Source organism: Mesoplodon densirostris, chromosome 17 (assembly GCF_025265405.1).
Source record: "Mesoplodon densirostris isolate mMesDen1 chromosome 17, mMesDen1 primary haplotype, whole genome shotgun sequence".
Classification (NCBI taxonomy): domain Eukaryota; kingdom Metazoa; phylum Chordata; class Mammalia; order Artiodactyla; family Ziphiidae; genus Mesoplodon; species Mesoplodon densirostris.
Window position 1 is genome coordinate 16,051,732 of NC_082677.1, and position 17,395 is coordinate 16,069,126.

The window sequence follows — 17,395 nt, forward strand, 5'->3', positions numbered from 1 at the left end:
TGAGAACGATGTTGGCTGTGGGCTTGTCATATATGGCCTTTATTATGTTGAGGTAGGTTCCCTCTATGCCTACTTTCTGGACAGTTTTTATCATAAATTGGTGTTGAATTTTGTCGAAAGCTTTTTCTGCATCTATTGAGATTATCATACGGTTTTTCTCCTTCAGTTTGTTAATATGGTGTATCACATTGATTGATTTGCATATATTGAAGAATTCTTGCATTTCTGGGATAAACCCCACTTGATCATGGTATATGGTCCTTTTAATGTGCTGCTGGATTCTGTTTGCTAGTATTTTGTTGAGGATTTTTGCATCTATGTTCATCAATGATATTGGCCTGTAGTTTTCTTTTTTTGTGACATTTTTGTCTGGTTTTGGTATCAGGGTGATTGTGGCCTCATAGAATGAGTTTGGGAGTGTTCCTCCCTCTGCTACATTTTGGAAGAGTTTGAGAAGGATAGGTGTTCGCTCTTCTCTAAATGTTTTTTTTTTTAGCCTCTCTGCTAATGGGTGGGATTGTGTTTCTGTCTTGCTAGTTGTTTGGCATAGGGTGTCCAGCACTGGAGCTTGCTGGCCGTTGGGTGGAGCTGGGTCTTAGTATTGAGACAGAGATCTCTGGGAGAGCTCTTGCCAATTGATATTACATGGAGCTGGGAGGTCTCTGGTGGTCCAATGTCCTGAACTCAGCTCTCCCACCTCAGAGGCTCAGGCCTGACAGCCAGCCCAGAGTACCGAGACCCTGTCAGCAACATGGCTCAGAAGAAAAGGGAGAAAAAAAAGAAAGAGAAAAAAATTATTAAAATTTAAAAAATTAAAAAATAATAATTTTTTAAAAAGAGAGCAACCAAACCATTAAACAAATCCACCAATGATAACAAGTGCTAAAAACTGTACTAAGATAAACATAAAAATCAGAAACAAATCAGTCGCAGACAGCAAACCCCAAGCCTACAGTTGCTCCCAAAGTCCACCTCCTCAATTTTGGGATGATTCATTGTCTATTCAGGTATTCCACAGATGCAGGGGTACATCAAGTTGACTGTGGAGATTTCATCCACTGCTCCTGAGGCTGCTGGGAGAGATTTCCCTTTCTCTTCTTTGTTCGCACAGCTCCTGGGGTTCAGCTTTTGTTTTGGCCCCGCCTCTGCGTGTAGGTCATCTTCAGGCATCTGTTGCCACCCAGACCGGACGGGGTTAAAGCAGCGGCTGATTAGGGGGCTCTTGCTCACTCTTGCCATGGGGAGGGAGGGGTACGGTAGTCAAAATTGTAATGCGGGGAGAGCCTGCGGCAGCAGAGGCCAGCATAACGTTGCAACAGCCTGAGGCGCACTGTGTGTTCTCCCGGGGAAGTTGTCTCTAGATCGTGGGACCCTGGCAGTGGCAGGCTGCACAGGGTCCCAAGGTGGGCGTGGATAGTGACGTGTGCTTGTGCAGGATTGTTGGTGGCTGCACCTGCAGCATTAGCGGTTCATGCCCATCTCTGGTTTCCAAGCTGATAGCCGTGGCTCGCACCCATCTCTGGAGCTTGGTTAGGTGCTGCTCTGCCTTCTGTCGGCAGACAGGGAAGGAATCCCCTCTCCTCGCGCACCCCGAAACAATGGTCTCTTGCCTCTTTGGCAGCTCCAGACATTTTCCCAGACTCCCTCCCAGCTAGCTGTGGCGCACTAGTCCCCTGGGATCTAAGCTCCAAAGCCCGAGCCTCAGCTCCCAGCCCCCGCCCGCCCCGGCGGGTGAGCAGACAAGCCCCTCGGGCTGGTGAGTGCAGGTCGGCACCGATCCTCTGTGCGGGAATCTCTCCGCTTTGCCCTCCCCAGGTACGTGGGGAGTTTCTTGCCTTTAGGAGGTCTGAGGTCTTCTTCCAGCGTTCAGTAGGTGTTCTGTAGGAGTTGTTCCACATGTAGATGTATTTTTGATGTATTTGTGGGGAGGAAGGTGATCTCCATGTCTTACTCCTCCACCATCTTGTAGGTCCCCCTAAACAGAACATTTTAATTCTACAGTGAGAATCCCTTTTCTTGGGTTCTGTTGACAAAAGTATTGGTCAGGGTGACTTAACTATGCTGCAGGAACAAATCAATCCTGGAATCTCAGTGGCCTAATACTACAAAGGTTTATTTCTTTAAATTTTTTAAAAATTTAATATTTACTTTATATTGAGTATAATATTTTTATTTTATAGTTGATTTACCATGTTATGTTAGTTTCAGGTATACAACAAAATGATTCAGTTATACATACACATATATCCATTCTTTTTCATATTCTTTTTCCATATAGGTTATTACAAAATACTGAGTAGAGTTCCCTGTGCTATACAGTAGGTCCTTGTTGATTACAGAGGTTTATTTCTTGCTCATGCAAATTCCAGCGTGGATCAGGACCCTCTCCAGGGCTCCCCAAGACTCCCCCAAGTGATGTGAAGATGTAAAACTCTAAGCTGCTTTAGTCTTGAGCACTAACCATCTCAACCCATGGTTTCCACTGGGTCAAAGCAGGGGAAGAAAACGAAGGATCATGTGTCAGTTTTTAAATGCTTTGGCTCCAAAATGTCTCATAGCCCGTTGGCTAGCACAAGTCCCACAGTCCTGGGTACCCACAAGGGGGCTGGGAAATGTGAGGGGCACGTACTGAACAGTTAATGTCTCTGCACAGCCAAGACATGTGTTAGGACCCATCCGAAGACTGGTCATTGGAGCCAGACTGGTCACTGAGGGAAATGGGAATTGCTTTCTTATATTTTAAATAATACATCTTATCATCATTGGTTAAATAGGCCAAGAGACAAAGGCCTGAGAAAAGTAGAGAGAAAGCATTGCTATGGCGAGAAAAATCACCATAAGAAAGGGTGTGGGTTTGGTAGTTTTCCAATACGGTGACTAAGGATTTGTCAGTAAACATGTGTCCCAGCTTGGGGTTGGGTGAGTGAATTGGTCAATGATGATCATATGTTGCCTGCAACAAATATAGCAGAGGATTCTGCACACGGAGGAAGTGTTCTCTTCTGGCAAATCCCTGCCCTGTGGGCCCTGGAAGCAGGGTAAATGGGAGCCTTATATTACACAATGGATGCATTTTGGGAACGTGACCCATAAATTGGATCTTGTTTTAAGCACAGTGCCTGGATAGGGACTTCCCTGGTGGTCCAGCGGTTAAGACTCTGTGTTTCCACTGCAGGGGGCACGGGTTCAATCCCTGGTTGGGGAACTAACCATATGCTGCATGGTGTGGCCAAAAAAAGAAAAAAAGCCTGGATATTTAAAGGGATCCTTTGGTAAAATTAATCATTGATTGGAAACACGGGTTGTCATTCACTGTTTTCATAAAAGCAAGGCATACCTGTAGCCAGTTAATATCCAAAGTGGTGCAGTGACCTTTGGTCCCAGCTCTGATGTCCAATGGACTGCCGTTCTGTCCAGTAAGCATCCTGAAGACTGGGTGGCTCGGGAGACTGAGCAGATTCCCTAAGCAGGGGTCGAGCATCAGTTTGTGTCATTAACGTGTTGGCTTTTGTAGACATTTACTTCATTTTCCTAACTGACATTGTGTTCTTGAAAGCATTTCACTCAATTTTCTGTTCTGTCCCCTTTGCAGGAGTGAAGTTTTTGGAGGACTGTCCCATACAGCCCCTCATTCCTCTATACTTGCTAGTGGGTGGGATCATCGGGACCTTAAAGGTAATGTCTATTTATCAGTTGTTTGTAGTTCTTGTTGAAATTTAACTTAAGGCACTATGGAATGCATCCGTTAATTGTTTGCTAACAGAACAGCTTCCCCTAAGCACAGGGTTGTAAGTTGGGGCTTTGGTCTGATTACAGTTGATGCAGAGAAGTTACCGACCACCAATTACTTATACCATTGAATTCAGCCATAATCGTGGCCTTTCTCTGTGCTTCTTTTAAAAAAAGTTTCCTGTATAGGGCAGTAGAGTGTTTGCATCTGGTTAAAATGTGTTCGATTTTAGCAGTTCTTATTTCTGTTTTTAACCATAGCTCCTAGTTCTCAAATGACTAGCATGGAATTTGTTAGCTGCAATCATCAATCAAACGTTAAACTCCGATGTTTGGGGGTGATGTCTGTGACTCACAAGCTTATATCAGTCTAGGGAGCTGATTTGCTCATGGGTTGTACTGACATATGGTGAAACAGGAAAAGTGTTGGAAAAAGGAATATCAAAGGTCCTGCATAGCCTGCAGTTAAGTTTTCAAAATTCCAAGCCCACAGAAATGTCACACCTGCCAAAAGTACCTTAGGTCTAAAATACCTTAGGTTTACCTCCATTTATTAGTGACCCTTCCCAACCATCCAAGCCCACCTCAAAGCTTTCTATATCAAAATCTAGAAAACACAAGTGTCCGTTTTTCCAAAATGGTTTCATAAGAATGAAGCAATCACACACACACACACACACACACACACACAAACACAAACAGAATCGAGTGCCATATATAAAATTTCATTTGGACCCATTGTCTGATTTCTTTGTCAGCTTCCTTTTGGTGCTTGGGGCCTTCAAAAGAGGCTGCCCAGTGGCACTGGTCATGGTATTGATCTGAGACATCAAAAGAATGTCTTCAAGGTGGCTGTTCTTATATGCAATCAGTAGCCACAAGCTCTATTCTGTCTTGGGAAACATGTCTGATTTGCAGCAAGCGTTTGGAGCCTTTTGTGTCTGAGATCACCTCACTGTTAAATACCCTCCTCTTTTGGCAGCGGTCTGGTGGGCAATGTTCTGGAATGTATAAATATAGGATCCTTTCTCTTAACATCCTGATGGGATCTACCTGGGGCTCTGTTTAGCTCCAAGGAAACCCAACGGCTCTTAGATCAACAGGGCTGCATATGTGGCCCCAGAGTGTTAGAAGAAAGCTCTGATGGGTTGAGTGCCGTAGAAGTGCTCAAAACAAGGGCAGAGTTTTCAGCAGTAATTACCTCTGCCCCGCCCTCTCTCACTGGACTACCTCATGATCAGGTAGAGCAAGGTAGAACTTACCTTTAGAGGTACTACCATCCATGGAGTCTGTTCTTCTTAATAACAGCAAACTTCTCCTTTATGAAAGCCAGCCCAGAACCCAAAGGTAATATATTTTAATGAACAAACCAGGGCCCTAATAAGCAGCATTGATTTTTCTCCTGGCAATCTAAAACTGTTTGAAGCCAAATTAAATTTTTGTGCTCATCACAGCGAGGCAATACATAGTGAGTCCATAACCATGAGAGCAATAGCAAACAGGCTTATAGAATCCCCAGACAGAGAGGTTTACTAGTGAGGCGAGTGCTTTCTATTTAACCCCCTTGGAACACTGCAGCATCTCTGAAATGCATCAGATGGCACCACTGTATTGCATTGTATTGAAGAGAAGTGGGTGGACATTTCCCAGGGTCACCTAAGGACTGACAATCATGACCCATTAGAAGATCATGAAATGAATTTAGTAGCTTGTGATCACTTTAAAAAAATGGAATAGGAAATATTAGTGCTTGATAAGTATCGTGATATACATGCACACGTGTGTGTTTGGTAAGTTGACCATGTAATTTATCATCCCAACTGGGACACTGTTGAGAGTACAGGGGGGCTTTAATAATAGTCACGCCAGGAAAACAGCATAAACTGGCACCTCTCTGAGCCAGCCAGGACATATGCTTACCCGATTACTAGGCTGTGACATAAAGTGTGTTTGTTACTGAGCACCGTGTTGAAAGAAAGTTTCAAAACCACTGACTTAGTGGCCATTTGTCTACCTAACACTCCATTTCATCTTCCAGGACCCCACTTCTTAGTAATAATCTCTACCACCCCATGAGCACTTACTGTGTACCAGGTGCCGTGCTAAGGGCCTGGCCCCCATTTTGAACGTATTCAGTTCTCACAATGCCCCTTTGGGGCAGGTCCTTGTATCAGAAAGGATTTTTTGGATATAAGGAACAAAAACTCAGCTCTGGCTAACCTGAGAGGTAATTTGTTTAAAGAGCTCACGACTTCAAAGGTTGGTGAAAGAGGAAAGAACCAGGTGGCTCCAGGAAGCCTAGGCTGTGAGACCCGGGCAGTTGGTGTGGGCCAGCAGTGAAGTGAAATGAACCCCAGAGAGTTCCTCTCTCCTGGCATCAGGTGCCCACAAACCAGTCCTGGGAAGGTGGCTAGGTCCCTGGACCTTGGGTGCCAGGCTGACCCTGGTGTGGAGAAGGCGCCTCCAGGGAGGACAGGCCCTGGGATTCCCCCTCCGGATGCACGTGACAGTGGGGGCCAGCCCCCAGGGAATGGGACCCTGCTAGAAAGGGAAATGGTGCTGAGTAGCTGAACCCCGAGCTGTGCTGTCAGCTAGAGCTTACAGATGAGGAAACTGAAGCGGAAACGTTGCTTCTCTTGGGTTTCCACGGGGTAAATGGCTGAACTCCTGTGCACCCCACGCCTGCCCGAGCTCATAGTCCTTCTCTTCGGCCGCCCTGCTCCTCCCAACTGGTTTTCTCCTGTTTCCCAAACCCACCACCCTTCATCTTTGCCATGCCACTCCCATTCCCACCTCTCCCTGCTCACAGGGGCTCGGAATATACCTCCTCTTCCAGGAAGCCCTCCCTGGATGCATCAGCTCTATGTGAGTGGCTCTCTGGACCCCTTTAAGCCCTCACTTCCTTTTTCTTATGTTCTGCCTCCCAGCCAGGCTACAAATCTTATTCCTGGAAAGCCTGGGCAACTGGACCATTTGGGAACACTTTCCTGGTTTAGGAAAAAACCCCTGTGACTTAATAGCTTTTTTTTTTTTTTTTTTTTTTTTTTTTTGCGGTACGTGGACCTCTCACTGTTGTGGCCTCTCCTGTTGCGGAGCACAGGCTCCAGACACGCAGGCTCAGCAGCCATGGCTCACGGGCCTAGCCGCTCTGTGGCATGTGGAATCTTCCCGGACTGGGACACGAACCCGTGTCCCCTGCATCGGCAGGCAGACTGTCAACCACTGTGCCACCAGGGAAGCCCGACTTAATAGCTTTGATTTAAGCACCTGGATAGTGTGGTGTAGTTGGTGGTCAGAGGTGTGGACCGACATCCATCTCATCCTTTTACTCACTGTGGACCTGGGTGAAGTGACTGAACTTCTCTGAGCCTTAGTTTTCTCATCCACAAACCAGGGATAATAATATACAGCCCCTAGGTTAGCATAAGCATTAAATGAGATCATACAGGCCAAATGCTGGCCTAATCACTTCACTTAGGTTTCGTTATCTTTCATAAGTGGTAACTTTTCAGTGTAGACAATAAGAGAATACAGATAAGCACAAAGAAGATTTCTAACCCAGTACAGAGAGATACTGGAATCCTTCCTGGAGGAGGTGATGCCTGTCTGGATGTTTATGAAAGACCCAGGCTGGGGAGCAGAGGGGTCCCAGGGGAGCGTGAGCACACAGTCCGGGCAGGGAGGGGGGAAGCAGCCCCGTACTGTGGGAACTTCAAGCACAGAGCTTCTAATGGGCCGCACCCCACACATGTGCTGGGCTGCGTGTGCAGCAGTGAAGCAAGCATAGCTGGACCCTGCCCTTCCGTTCTGGGGGGGAGAACTACTGGAGGGGTGCCCAGCATGGTCGCTGTTGGCTGGTTATATCGGGTGAGGAGCTGGGAGCAGCCCTGGTTTCTAGCTTGGACGTGTCACCAAATGAATATGGAAGATTGAGGTATGTTTTTTTTGTTTGTTTTTTTTTGTGTGTGCGGTACGTGGGCCTCTCACTGCTGTGGCCTCTCCCGTTGCGGAGCACAGGCTCCGGATGTGCAGGCTCAGCGGCCATGGCTCACGGGCCCAGCCGCTCCACGGCATGTGGGATCCTCCCGGACCGGGGCACGAACCCGTGTCCCCTGCATCGGCAGGCGGACTCTCAACCACTGCGCCACCAGGGAAGCCCATGGCTCCTCCACTTTTGACCCACGTGACCTTGGCCAACTCGTTCACCCAACTGGTCCTCAATTCCTTTGTTTCTAAAGTGAGGAATGTGGTGTGCATTCTGTAGGGTTGTTTTACATAGAACAATATGCCTAAAAATACTTGGTGTCTGTATTAGTCAGCTCAGGCTGCCTTAACAAGATTCCACACACCGGGCGGCTTCAACAACTAGCATTTAGTTGGGATCGGGGAGGAGGGCACTTCCGATGATGCCCAGATGCAGGGGGTGGTCCCTGCAGGGAGGCAGGGCAGGTCACTGGAGCCAGGGGGAGCCGAGGAACTGACCTCAAGGCTAGGGAAGCAAACCAGAGCACCAGGGAAACTCTGGGTGCGGAGATGAACTGCAGTCAGCGAATCCCTTGTGCAAAGCAATTCACACATCTCTAAAGTGCCACCAAGGATGCTAAGGATGGATGCCTTCATTCTCGCCAGTTCTAATTCTTCAAAATGAAATTTCGCGCCTTGGCAGCATTTCCAACTCCAGTGTGTGCACTTTTCCTAATGAATCTTTCTCTGTCCCCTCTCCTCCCCCGTCCCCTCTCCTCCCCCTCCTTTGTTGCTCTGCCCTCCAACCCCTGGCTCCCTACCACGACCCAGGTGTCTCTCCTACTGTACAACTCCACCAGGATGAGGCTTCTGTCCAAGGCCATGGTGATGGATGATGACGACGTCGATGTATATCCCTAGAGGCAGAATGCACACAAATATTACATCCTCCTCCTCAGCCTCTTCCTCTTCCTCTGGTTCTTTCTGGGAAATTACTGGGTCTTTTCTGTTTACCTGCCAGATTTTATTCCACCTTTCCAGCAGCCTCAGGATTACTGTGACAAAACCCTGTACCTCTTTGCGGTAGGGGTCCTCGTGCTGGGCTTACTTGTGCTGGGCAACAGCTGTGTCCATGTGTGGTCCAGGTGAAGGTCTGCTGCCGAGGAAGACTGAGAACCAGTCCCTCCAGCACATGCACACACACATGCATACATGCACAGGTATGCACAGGCACACGCATACATATACACATGCACAAATACACACAGGCACATGCACATATACACATGCACAAATACACACAGGCACACGCACATATACACATGCACAAATACACAGGCACACACACACATACACATGCACAGATACACAGAGGCGCACACACACACACACACACACACTGTTGCAGGAGAAGGAGGGCACGCTGTGAAAGCAGTAAAACCTTCCCTGCAGGCATTTAAGAATCCACCAAAATGCTGAGTATTCTGGCAGGCTAAAGAAACGCTGACCTGCCTGGGTCTAGGAAAGGCACTTTCACTCTTTGCAGAGTGAGGATTTTGTATTCATAAGAGTTTTCAAAGGGGGTTTTGTTTTGTTTTGTTTTGTTTGAAGGGATGAGGCAAAGAATGGGAGACCTTTTCAAATCACAGTTGCAGTTCCAATGACTGTTAGGAGAGAGAGGTTTGTTGTTACTGCTGCTACTGCTGGGTTGTCATTCAGCCACGGGCACCTTGAAGTTATAGAAAGAGCACGGACTTTCACACAAGACACAGCTTTACTCGCTATGATGACTTTCGTTATGAGAAGGAGAATAGTGCCCTTATTTAACGAGTCCACCTGCCTTTGGGGAAAGTTAAGGAGCATCTCTCCCAGCCCCAGATCAGCTGGGTTTGCTCTGATGGATGGGGCCTCCCAAGGACAGCTGTAAAATCTGCCAAGGTCGAGGAAGTAGATTCCTGCTCGAAGCTGTGGTCTGGCTGCTAGCCTGGTGTCACAGAGAGAGCGTCGCTTTCACAGCGCGTTCTGTGCTACTGCAGATCCTTTGCTTGGCCTTGAGCCTGCTGCTTTCCCTGGTTATCTGTGTACATCTCTGTGATTCGCTGATGACATAAACCAGTTTCGTGTGTTTTGGCTGGGTTGCCTGCAATGTCGCTAATGTAGGTGCTTTTGGTCTCTGAGCTTAAATACTCTACAGTAGCAAATCTGCTTAATGCCAGGCTAGGGTTTGGAAGTCTATAAATCCATTTGTTTGGAAGTCTGTGATGACACCAAACAGCCGCCACTACCGTGCCCTCTCGCCGCCGTTGTGAGATGAGGTTCCTGGGAGCTGGGTGCCGTGTCAGGGTGTCAGCCCCTGGGGCGGGGGGAGCCCCTATGCCAGAGAGTTCTAGGTGAAGACTCTGTCATGTGTCACAGCTTCTGTCTGTCTTTACACGGAGCTGGGCTGCTGTGTGGGGGGGTGTGTACTTCATAATCAAACCGACCCCTGAGTGGCCACCGGTGTGAGGCACCTTCCTGTATCAGAAGCGTCAGCTCAAAGCAAGAGAGGCTCACTCCTCCCCGTGTCTTTAAGAGAAAAGGACGGGGCTTCCCTGGTGGCTCAGCGGTTGAGAGTCCGCCTGCCGATGCAGGGGACACGGGTTCGTGCCCCGGTCCGGGAAGATCCCACATGCCGCGGAGCAGCTGGGCCCGTGAGCCACGGCCGCTGAGTCTGTGTGTCCGGAGCCTGTGCTCTGCAATGGGAGAGGCCACAGCAGTGAGAGCCCCACATACCGCAAAAAAAAAAAAAAAAAAAAAAAGAGAGAGAAAAGGACCCATGAGTCCCATGGCGCATCTCCATCGAGTTTGGAGGCATCTGTCACCTGGAGTCACGTTTGGTCGTGGTTTCCTCCCAGGTTAGAAGAAGGTGCTAGCTTTGCCCTCTGCTGGGTAAAGAGGGGAGAGCCCTTATTCCACCCCTGTCCCTCTGGGTACTTTCTAGTTTCCTTTTCACCTAAGCTGTGAAGGAAGATCAGAGGGTTTGCAGCTTGCAGTTCCTGCCCTCATCTGTGATGCCCCACGGCATTCTCGTCATGCCGCACGCTGCCCTCTCCGTGCTGGGGGCCTGAGAGGGTCTGCGGGCAGGCAAGGTGCTCCATGGGCTTGGGACCCAGACAGTTCTCTGGGCCAGCAATAAAATGAATGAACCCCAGAGAGCTCCTGTGCATGACTTTGCAGAGGGGACACTGAGTGACTCAGGGGGTCATCCTCAGTATGCTATGCCCACATGCTGGCAGGCTTTGAATGGTAATTTATTAGGGCCTCCCTCAAGGGATGGTGAGACGCTTATGATGAGACGCATTTCCAGAAAGCTGTTCAGGGCCAAGGCAAATGGTCCACAACCATGGTTCTCTGAAGGTCTGGCTTAATCCAGAGATGACATGCAAACTGTGTAGGAAGTGATGGGCTGCTGGCCCTTGAACTGATTCCATTAGTACCATTTCCCTCATCTGGGCTTTTGATAGAAGATGAGCATGGCAAGCGCACAGTTGTGATCACTGGCAGGGCCCTGGAGTGGGACATTCTACACTCATATACCTGCAGACTGAAGCACCAAGGCTGACCCCAAACACGGCCACCCGTCCTCCGCAGAACGTCCTAAGGCAATGGTGTTCTGGGGAAATGAACAAGGTAAGAGCTGAACTTTCTGGATATTATGAAAACTCAAAGAAGAGATCCACACCGTTAGGAGGAATAATCAGTTCCCTTCTGAGAAAAGTCTGCAGCAAAAAAAAAAAAGTGTACACTGAAGTCACTTAATTCTATTTGCTACGTTGGGCGTCGTGCAAAAACACCACCGTGATTCTACTCCTTGCCTGAATCTCTCGAGATGGCAGCTGGATGCGGTAAAATGGGATTATTCCATTGGGGTCAGCACACTAGTGCGTCTCAGACCTCAGCGAACGTCAGAACTCCCCCCGGGTTTGTTTAAAATGCTGAATCACAGCCCACAGGTATTCTGATGTGTGGGTCCCCACTGATGCTGATTCCATGGGTTAGAGAACCGCACATGTGCCCTCAGGCCACACAAGAGGCACAGACTGACCCAGGACGGTCCCATCCTGGCGGTGACCATGAGGGTAACTTGATGTTACTTCCAGTATTTCATGTTATTTCCTTCTGGTTTATCATAAGAAGAGGCAAAGTGGTCAGTAACTTCCATTTTTGTGTAGCTGAATCTTGTGCTTCGTTTCTTTGGGGGTATTTTCATGTTGATGAAATAAACTTAGTCAATTTGTTCCTCAGCACCTTTCCAGAGTGCCCTTGGGGAGAGACTCTTCCAAGCCTTGGGACTCTACTTGTTCTTAAACCAGTGGGATCACCACAGGTGCAGACTCTCCCCTCGGAAGCCGACAAGCATCAGGGGCCTGTTCTAGGCAGATTTTGCTCCATAGAACTCATAATCCTCAGGTGGATCGATGGGTTTGTAGTGGAGATTCTAGAAAAATGAATTAACAGAAAATCCTTATTGATTCTAGTGGTAATTTTTCTTTTTACGAGTATGGAACTAAGAAGAAAGCACATCTCTCTTTTATAGAGATCTAAACGGTTTTCAGGTCAGCTGGTGCCATAGCATCCAGGTTATCTTGGATATCTTGAGAGACAGCATTTTGCTATTTAGCAGAAGGAAAATAGGAGGTGGGTGTTTCCGTTTTTTAAATTGAAATACATACATATATATATATATTCTTTTTTATATTTGTTTCCATTATGGTTTATCACAGGATATTGAATCTAGTTCCCTGTGCTATACAGTAGGACCTTGTTGTTCATCCATTTTATATATAAGAGTTTGCATTTGCTAACTCCAAATTCCCAATCCATCCCTCTCCCACCTCTTCTCCCTTGGAAACCACAAGTCTGTTCTTTATGTCTGTGAGTCTGTTTCTGTTTCATAAAAGTTCATTTGTGTCATATTTTAGATTCCGCATATAAGTAACATCATATGGTATTTGTCTTTCTCTGTCTAACTTACTTCACTTAGTATGATAATCTCTAGGTCCATCCGTGTTGCTGCAAATGGCATTATTGCATTCTCTTTTTTATGACTGAGTAGTATTCCATTGTCTATATGTACTACATCTTCTTTGTCCATTCATCTGGCAATGGACACTTAGGTTGTTTCCATGTCTTGGCTATTGTAAATAGTGTTGCTATGAACATAGTGGTGCATGCATCTTTTCGAATTATATTTTTGTCTAGATATATGCCCAAGAGTGGCATTGCTGGATCACATGGCAGCTCTATTTTTAGTTTTTTGAGGAACCTCCATACTGTTTTCTGTAGTGGCTGTACCAACTTACGTTCAGGAGGTGGGGTGTTTTCAAATACATCTTGTATTGTTTTCTCTGGAACGCTTCCTTAGATCAGTTAGCTTTTAAAGTTTAAACTTTCTTACTGCATTGTATGGAAGTATAGTTCCACTTTATAGGAAAAGAAAAGGCAACTGATACTTTCTGCAGGTTTGTACCATACCCGATGTGGTATTAAGGGTTCACATATATGGCACGTTCTAATCAGGCTCCTGAAAAGTCTCATGATTCAAACGCCCTCTGTTCTGATCACCTCCTGTTCATTCCATTGGTGAGAGAGGGGTTCCCTGCCCTAAATAGGATGGCCAAACACACAGCACCTGACATTGAACAGATGAGATGGACAGCCTTTTTTTTTTTTTTTTTGCGGTACACGGGCCTCTCACTGTTGTGGCCTCTCCCGTTGAGGAGCACAGGCTCCGGACGCGCAGGCTCAACGGCCATGGCTCATGGGCCCAGCCGCTCCGCGGCATGTGGGATCTTCCCAGACCGGGGCACAAACCCGTGTCCCCTGCATTGGCAGGCGGACTCTCAACCACTGTGCCACCAGGGAAGCCCTGACAGCCTTTTTTGAGTCACATATACTCACAGCCTGGGGAGGAGAATGTGGCCTGCTGGGTGATGCCACATGGAGATTGCATGCAGAAACAGAGTGAACAGCCAGGGCTGTAAGGAGTCCCGCTTTGTAGTAACAAGAGGGTGGGGTAACCTCTATTTCCGCAGGAAGATGGGATTGGTTTGTCTGAATAATTTCGCAGGCTGGCAGGGAGGTGAAGCCTGTGAGGTTGCCGAGAGGGTGGGGTGTGGCCAGTCTGACTGATCGGGGAACTAGCCAGGTGAGGAGCTTTCCCCGCTGGGCGGGGGGGCAGATCTGGTGAAAGCAGGGGACTCTCAGCTAGGCCTTTGGGCCTCTCCGAAGCTCAAAGATGTCAAGGCAGCCCATGAAATTCTACGCCTTGCAATACGCCCTCAAAGATCAATCCCTGCCTGTATTCACTGGCCATATTCCCTGGGTTACTTAGTCCTGGATTCAAGTCTGGCTTTGAACTTTCTCAACCACCAAATCATCAAAGGAGATATAATCAATGATAAGATATGCATTGTCCATGAAGTTCGCCCCCCCCCCAGCACTATCCAGGTGAGAACACTCATTGTCTCCTTCCTGAATAGCTCTGTCCCTGGTCCACAGCACTGAGCTCCTGTGAATGATTTTCCCCACAATTGCAAAAATCTTGCAGTCTGATTGGATTCTTCCAAGACGAATTTTTTTCACTCTTTATCTCTTTACTTTAATATTTCAGCCTTTAAAATGTCCTGTAGCCTGTACTTTTCCATAGCCACACACACAAAAAAGGCATTTTGCAAATCAACCTACAGTTTATAGGTGTGTTTATAAAGAAGGCAGTTTCAGTTCAATTGCCAGTCCTCTGGGGCAAAGCATTGTGGCCCAGCTTCCCCTGGTCCCTTGTGCCAGCCCAGTGGGGCCGCCCCAGCTGCAGCAGGTGTTGAAGCTAATGGCTCACATCTGCATCCTTTCCTGGAGCCCTTCCTTGGTTGGGTAGAGCCACCTTGTGCATGAATTACCACTCCCTTGCATATGCACACGTATACACACACACACACACACACACACACGGTTATCCATTTCTAAGGACTGATCGGGACACACACACACACACACACACACACACACACACGGTTATCCGTTTCTAAGGACTGATCGGGACAAGGGGGCATCCCAGCTTCAGGGCAGGTCAAACTCTGGTGTCATTTATACGCCAGAGCTCCCCAGGGGCTCAGGCCAGACTTCACAGAAGCCACATCCTTTCCCAGCTTCTTCCTTTTTCCTGTCCTTCCTCCCGGTCTTGCATTCCGGTTTCTCCTGAGACCACTGCCTCCATACATCACATTAAGTGAAGCTCCACTTCAGACTCCGCCTCCGGGGAACCTGACCCAGGACGGGGCTATTTTTCCACAGCTGGAGGCAGGAGCTATATCAGTAGTATAGTCCCTTTTATAAGCCCTTTTATTTTCCTAAAATGACTGTTTTAAAACTTTGTTTTCTTTATAAAGGTGATACACGCTTATGGCTAAAAATTCAAGTAGTGTCAAAGGCTATAAAAACTTAAAAGATGACCTAAATGGGAAGGAAATCCAAAAAAGAGGGAATATATGTATACATATAGCTGATTCACTTTGCTGTACAGTAGAATCTAACGCAACATTGTAAAGCAACTATATTCCAATAAAAATTAATTTTAAGAAGTAATTTAAGGCTAATATGCATATTAGGTTAAAAAGTGATGTGATCATTTAGCTTACTAATTAAAAATTTGTCTGAAAAAATTAAAAAATAATAAAAGGTAAAAGATTTCAAACCCTACCGTAACTCTTAGTTCTAGTCCCCCAAGAGGTCACCAGCATTCATCTTTTAGTCTCTTTTCAGAACATATCTGTATATATTTAAGCATAAATGTGTGATTTTTATATAATTTACATCACATTATTCATACCTCTCTGCAACCTGCTTTTTTCCACGTATAAACCAAGACCTTCTTTCCGTCATCAGCACAAAGAGACCTGCCTCACAAAAGACCAATACACAGAAGACTCATGTTATAGGCACTTTCTCTGTAACTGTCAGGGCCGATCATTTCTGTGAATCAAAATGGAAAAACTAATAATTTGACATTTTATTTTGCCAAGTGAACAACTGAGAGCTCAGTTGGACAAAGTAGTTGTCAGTTCCCCCCTCGTGTGCCAGACAAATGAGCCTGACTGAACCCAAACTCCCTGTGAAATGATTGAGGATCCGATTAGATCAAGGGCACGTGACCCACCCGAGGGCAACTCTACTCAACGGTCCCCAGCAGTGGATTAAAGCTCGCGAGAGAAAAGAAGTTGAACTGGTTCTGTGTTATTCACATCCACAAAACCATACCTAAGGAGCAAACTGTCCTTCCAATAGGGCATCTGTGTGTGAGCATGTGTATGATGAAGAAGCTGTATTAGGCAATGAACACAAGACGGAGGCTTGTGAATATCACAGAAATTATAAAACATGTTTTAAGATACATAACAAAAGTAATAATTAACCACAGAGCAATACCATCTCACACCCACTAGGATGGCTACTATAAAGCAACAGCAAAACCCAGAAAATAACAAGTGCTGGAGAGGATGTAGAGAAATTGGAACCCTTGTGCACTGTTGGTGGGGATGGAAAATGTTGCAGCTGCTACGGAAAACAGCATGGAGGTTCCTTTAAAAATTAAAAATAGAACTGCCATATGATCCAGCAATTTCACCTCTGGTCATATACCCAAAGGAATTGAAAGCAGGGTCTTTAGAAGATATTTGTACACCAATGTTCATGGCAGCATTATTCACAATAGGCAAAAGGTGGAAACACCCCAAGGGTCCATCAAGAGATGAACGGATAAACAAAACGTGGTGTATACGTACTACGGACTAATATTCTGCCTTGAAAAGGAAGGAAGTTCTGACACACACCACGACATGAGTGAACCTTGCAGACATTATGCTAAGTGAAATAAATCAGTCACGAAAGGACAAATACTATATGCCTTCACTTATGGGAGGTCCCTGGAGCAGTCAAATTCATAGAGGCAGAAAGCAGAATGGTGGTTGCCTGGGGCTGGGGGGAGGGGGGAAGAGGGAGTTAATGTTTAATGGGAACAGAGTTTCAGTTTTGTAAGATGAAGAGCTCTGGAGATGGGTGGTGGTGATGGCTGCACAGCAGTGTGAATGCACTTAATGCCACTGAACTGTGCACTTAAAAAAGGGTTAAGATGGTAAATTTTATGTTACGTATATTATACCACAATTTAAAAATACGTAAATAAAATCATGTGTTCCTCAGTCCTTCCAGGCCTCCCCAGAATGATGGAATCACCCAGGATTAAACAGCTGGCAAGGGCAGGGCCATTTAGACATTCCACGCATATGTAAGGGCACACATGCTCACAGGCTCACAACAACCCAGTTTCACTCTTAGTTGACTGAGGTCTTAGTGCCCCGCCTTCTGTCTCTGAGTGCCTCTGACTTAGGTGGTTGTGGGGGGAGAGGTAGGCTTGGGGAGAGATGGTGGTGGAGGGAACGGTGAACTCGCAGCCACCTAGTCAACACAGGAACCGAGAGAGAGGCATGGACATATATACACTACCAAATGTAAGGTAGATAGCTAGTGCGAAGCAGCCGCATAGCACAGGGAGATCAGCTCGGTGCTTTGTGACCACCTAGAGGGGTGGGATAGGGAGGGTGGGAGGGAGGGAGACGCAAGAGGGAAGGGATGTGGGAACAGATGTATATGTATAACTGATTTACTTTGT

The 17,395-nt window shown here is 46.9% G+C and overlaps 1 protein-coding gene across 1 annotated transcript; it reads left to right on the forward strand.

Moving 5' to 3' along the window:
• The first annotated feature begins 2,897 nt into the window (after nt 1-2,897).
• Nucleotides 2,898-8,865, forward strand: TMEM272 (transmembrane protein 272). Its single transcript, XM_060079762.1, is given in 3 exon segments — nt 2,898-2,919; nt 3,515-3,675; nt 8,524-8,865. Coding segments are annotated over 3 exon segments (525 nt in total).
• Nucleotides 8,866-17,395: the final 8,530 nt, after the last annotated feature.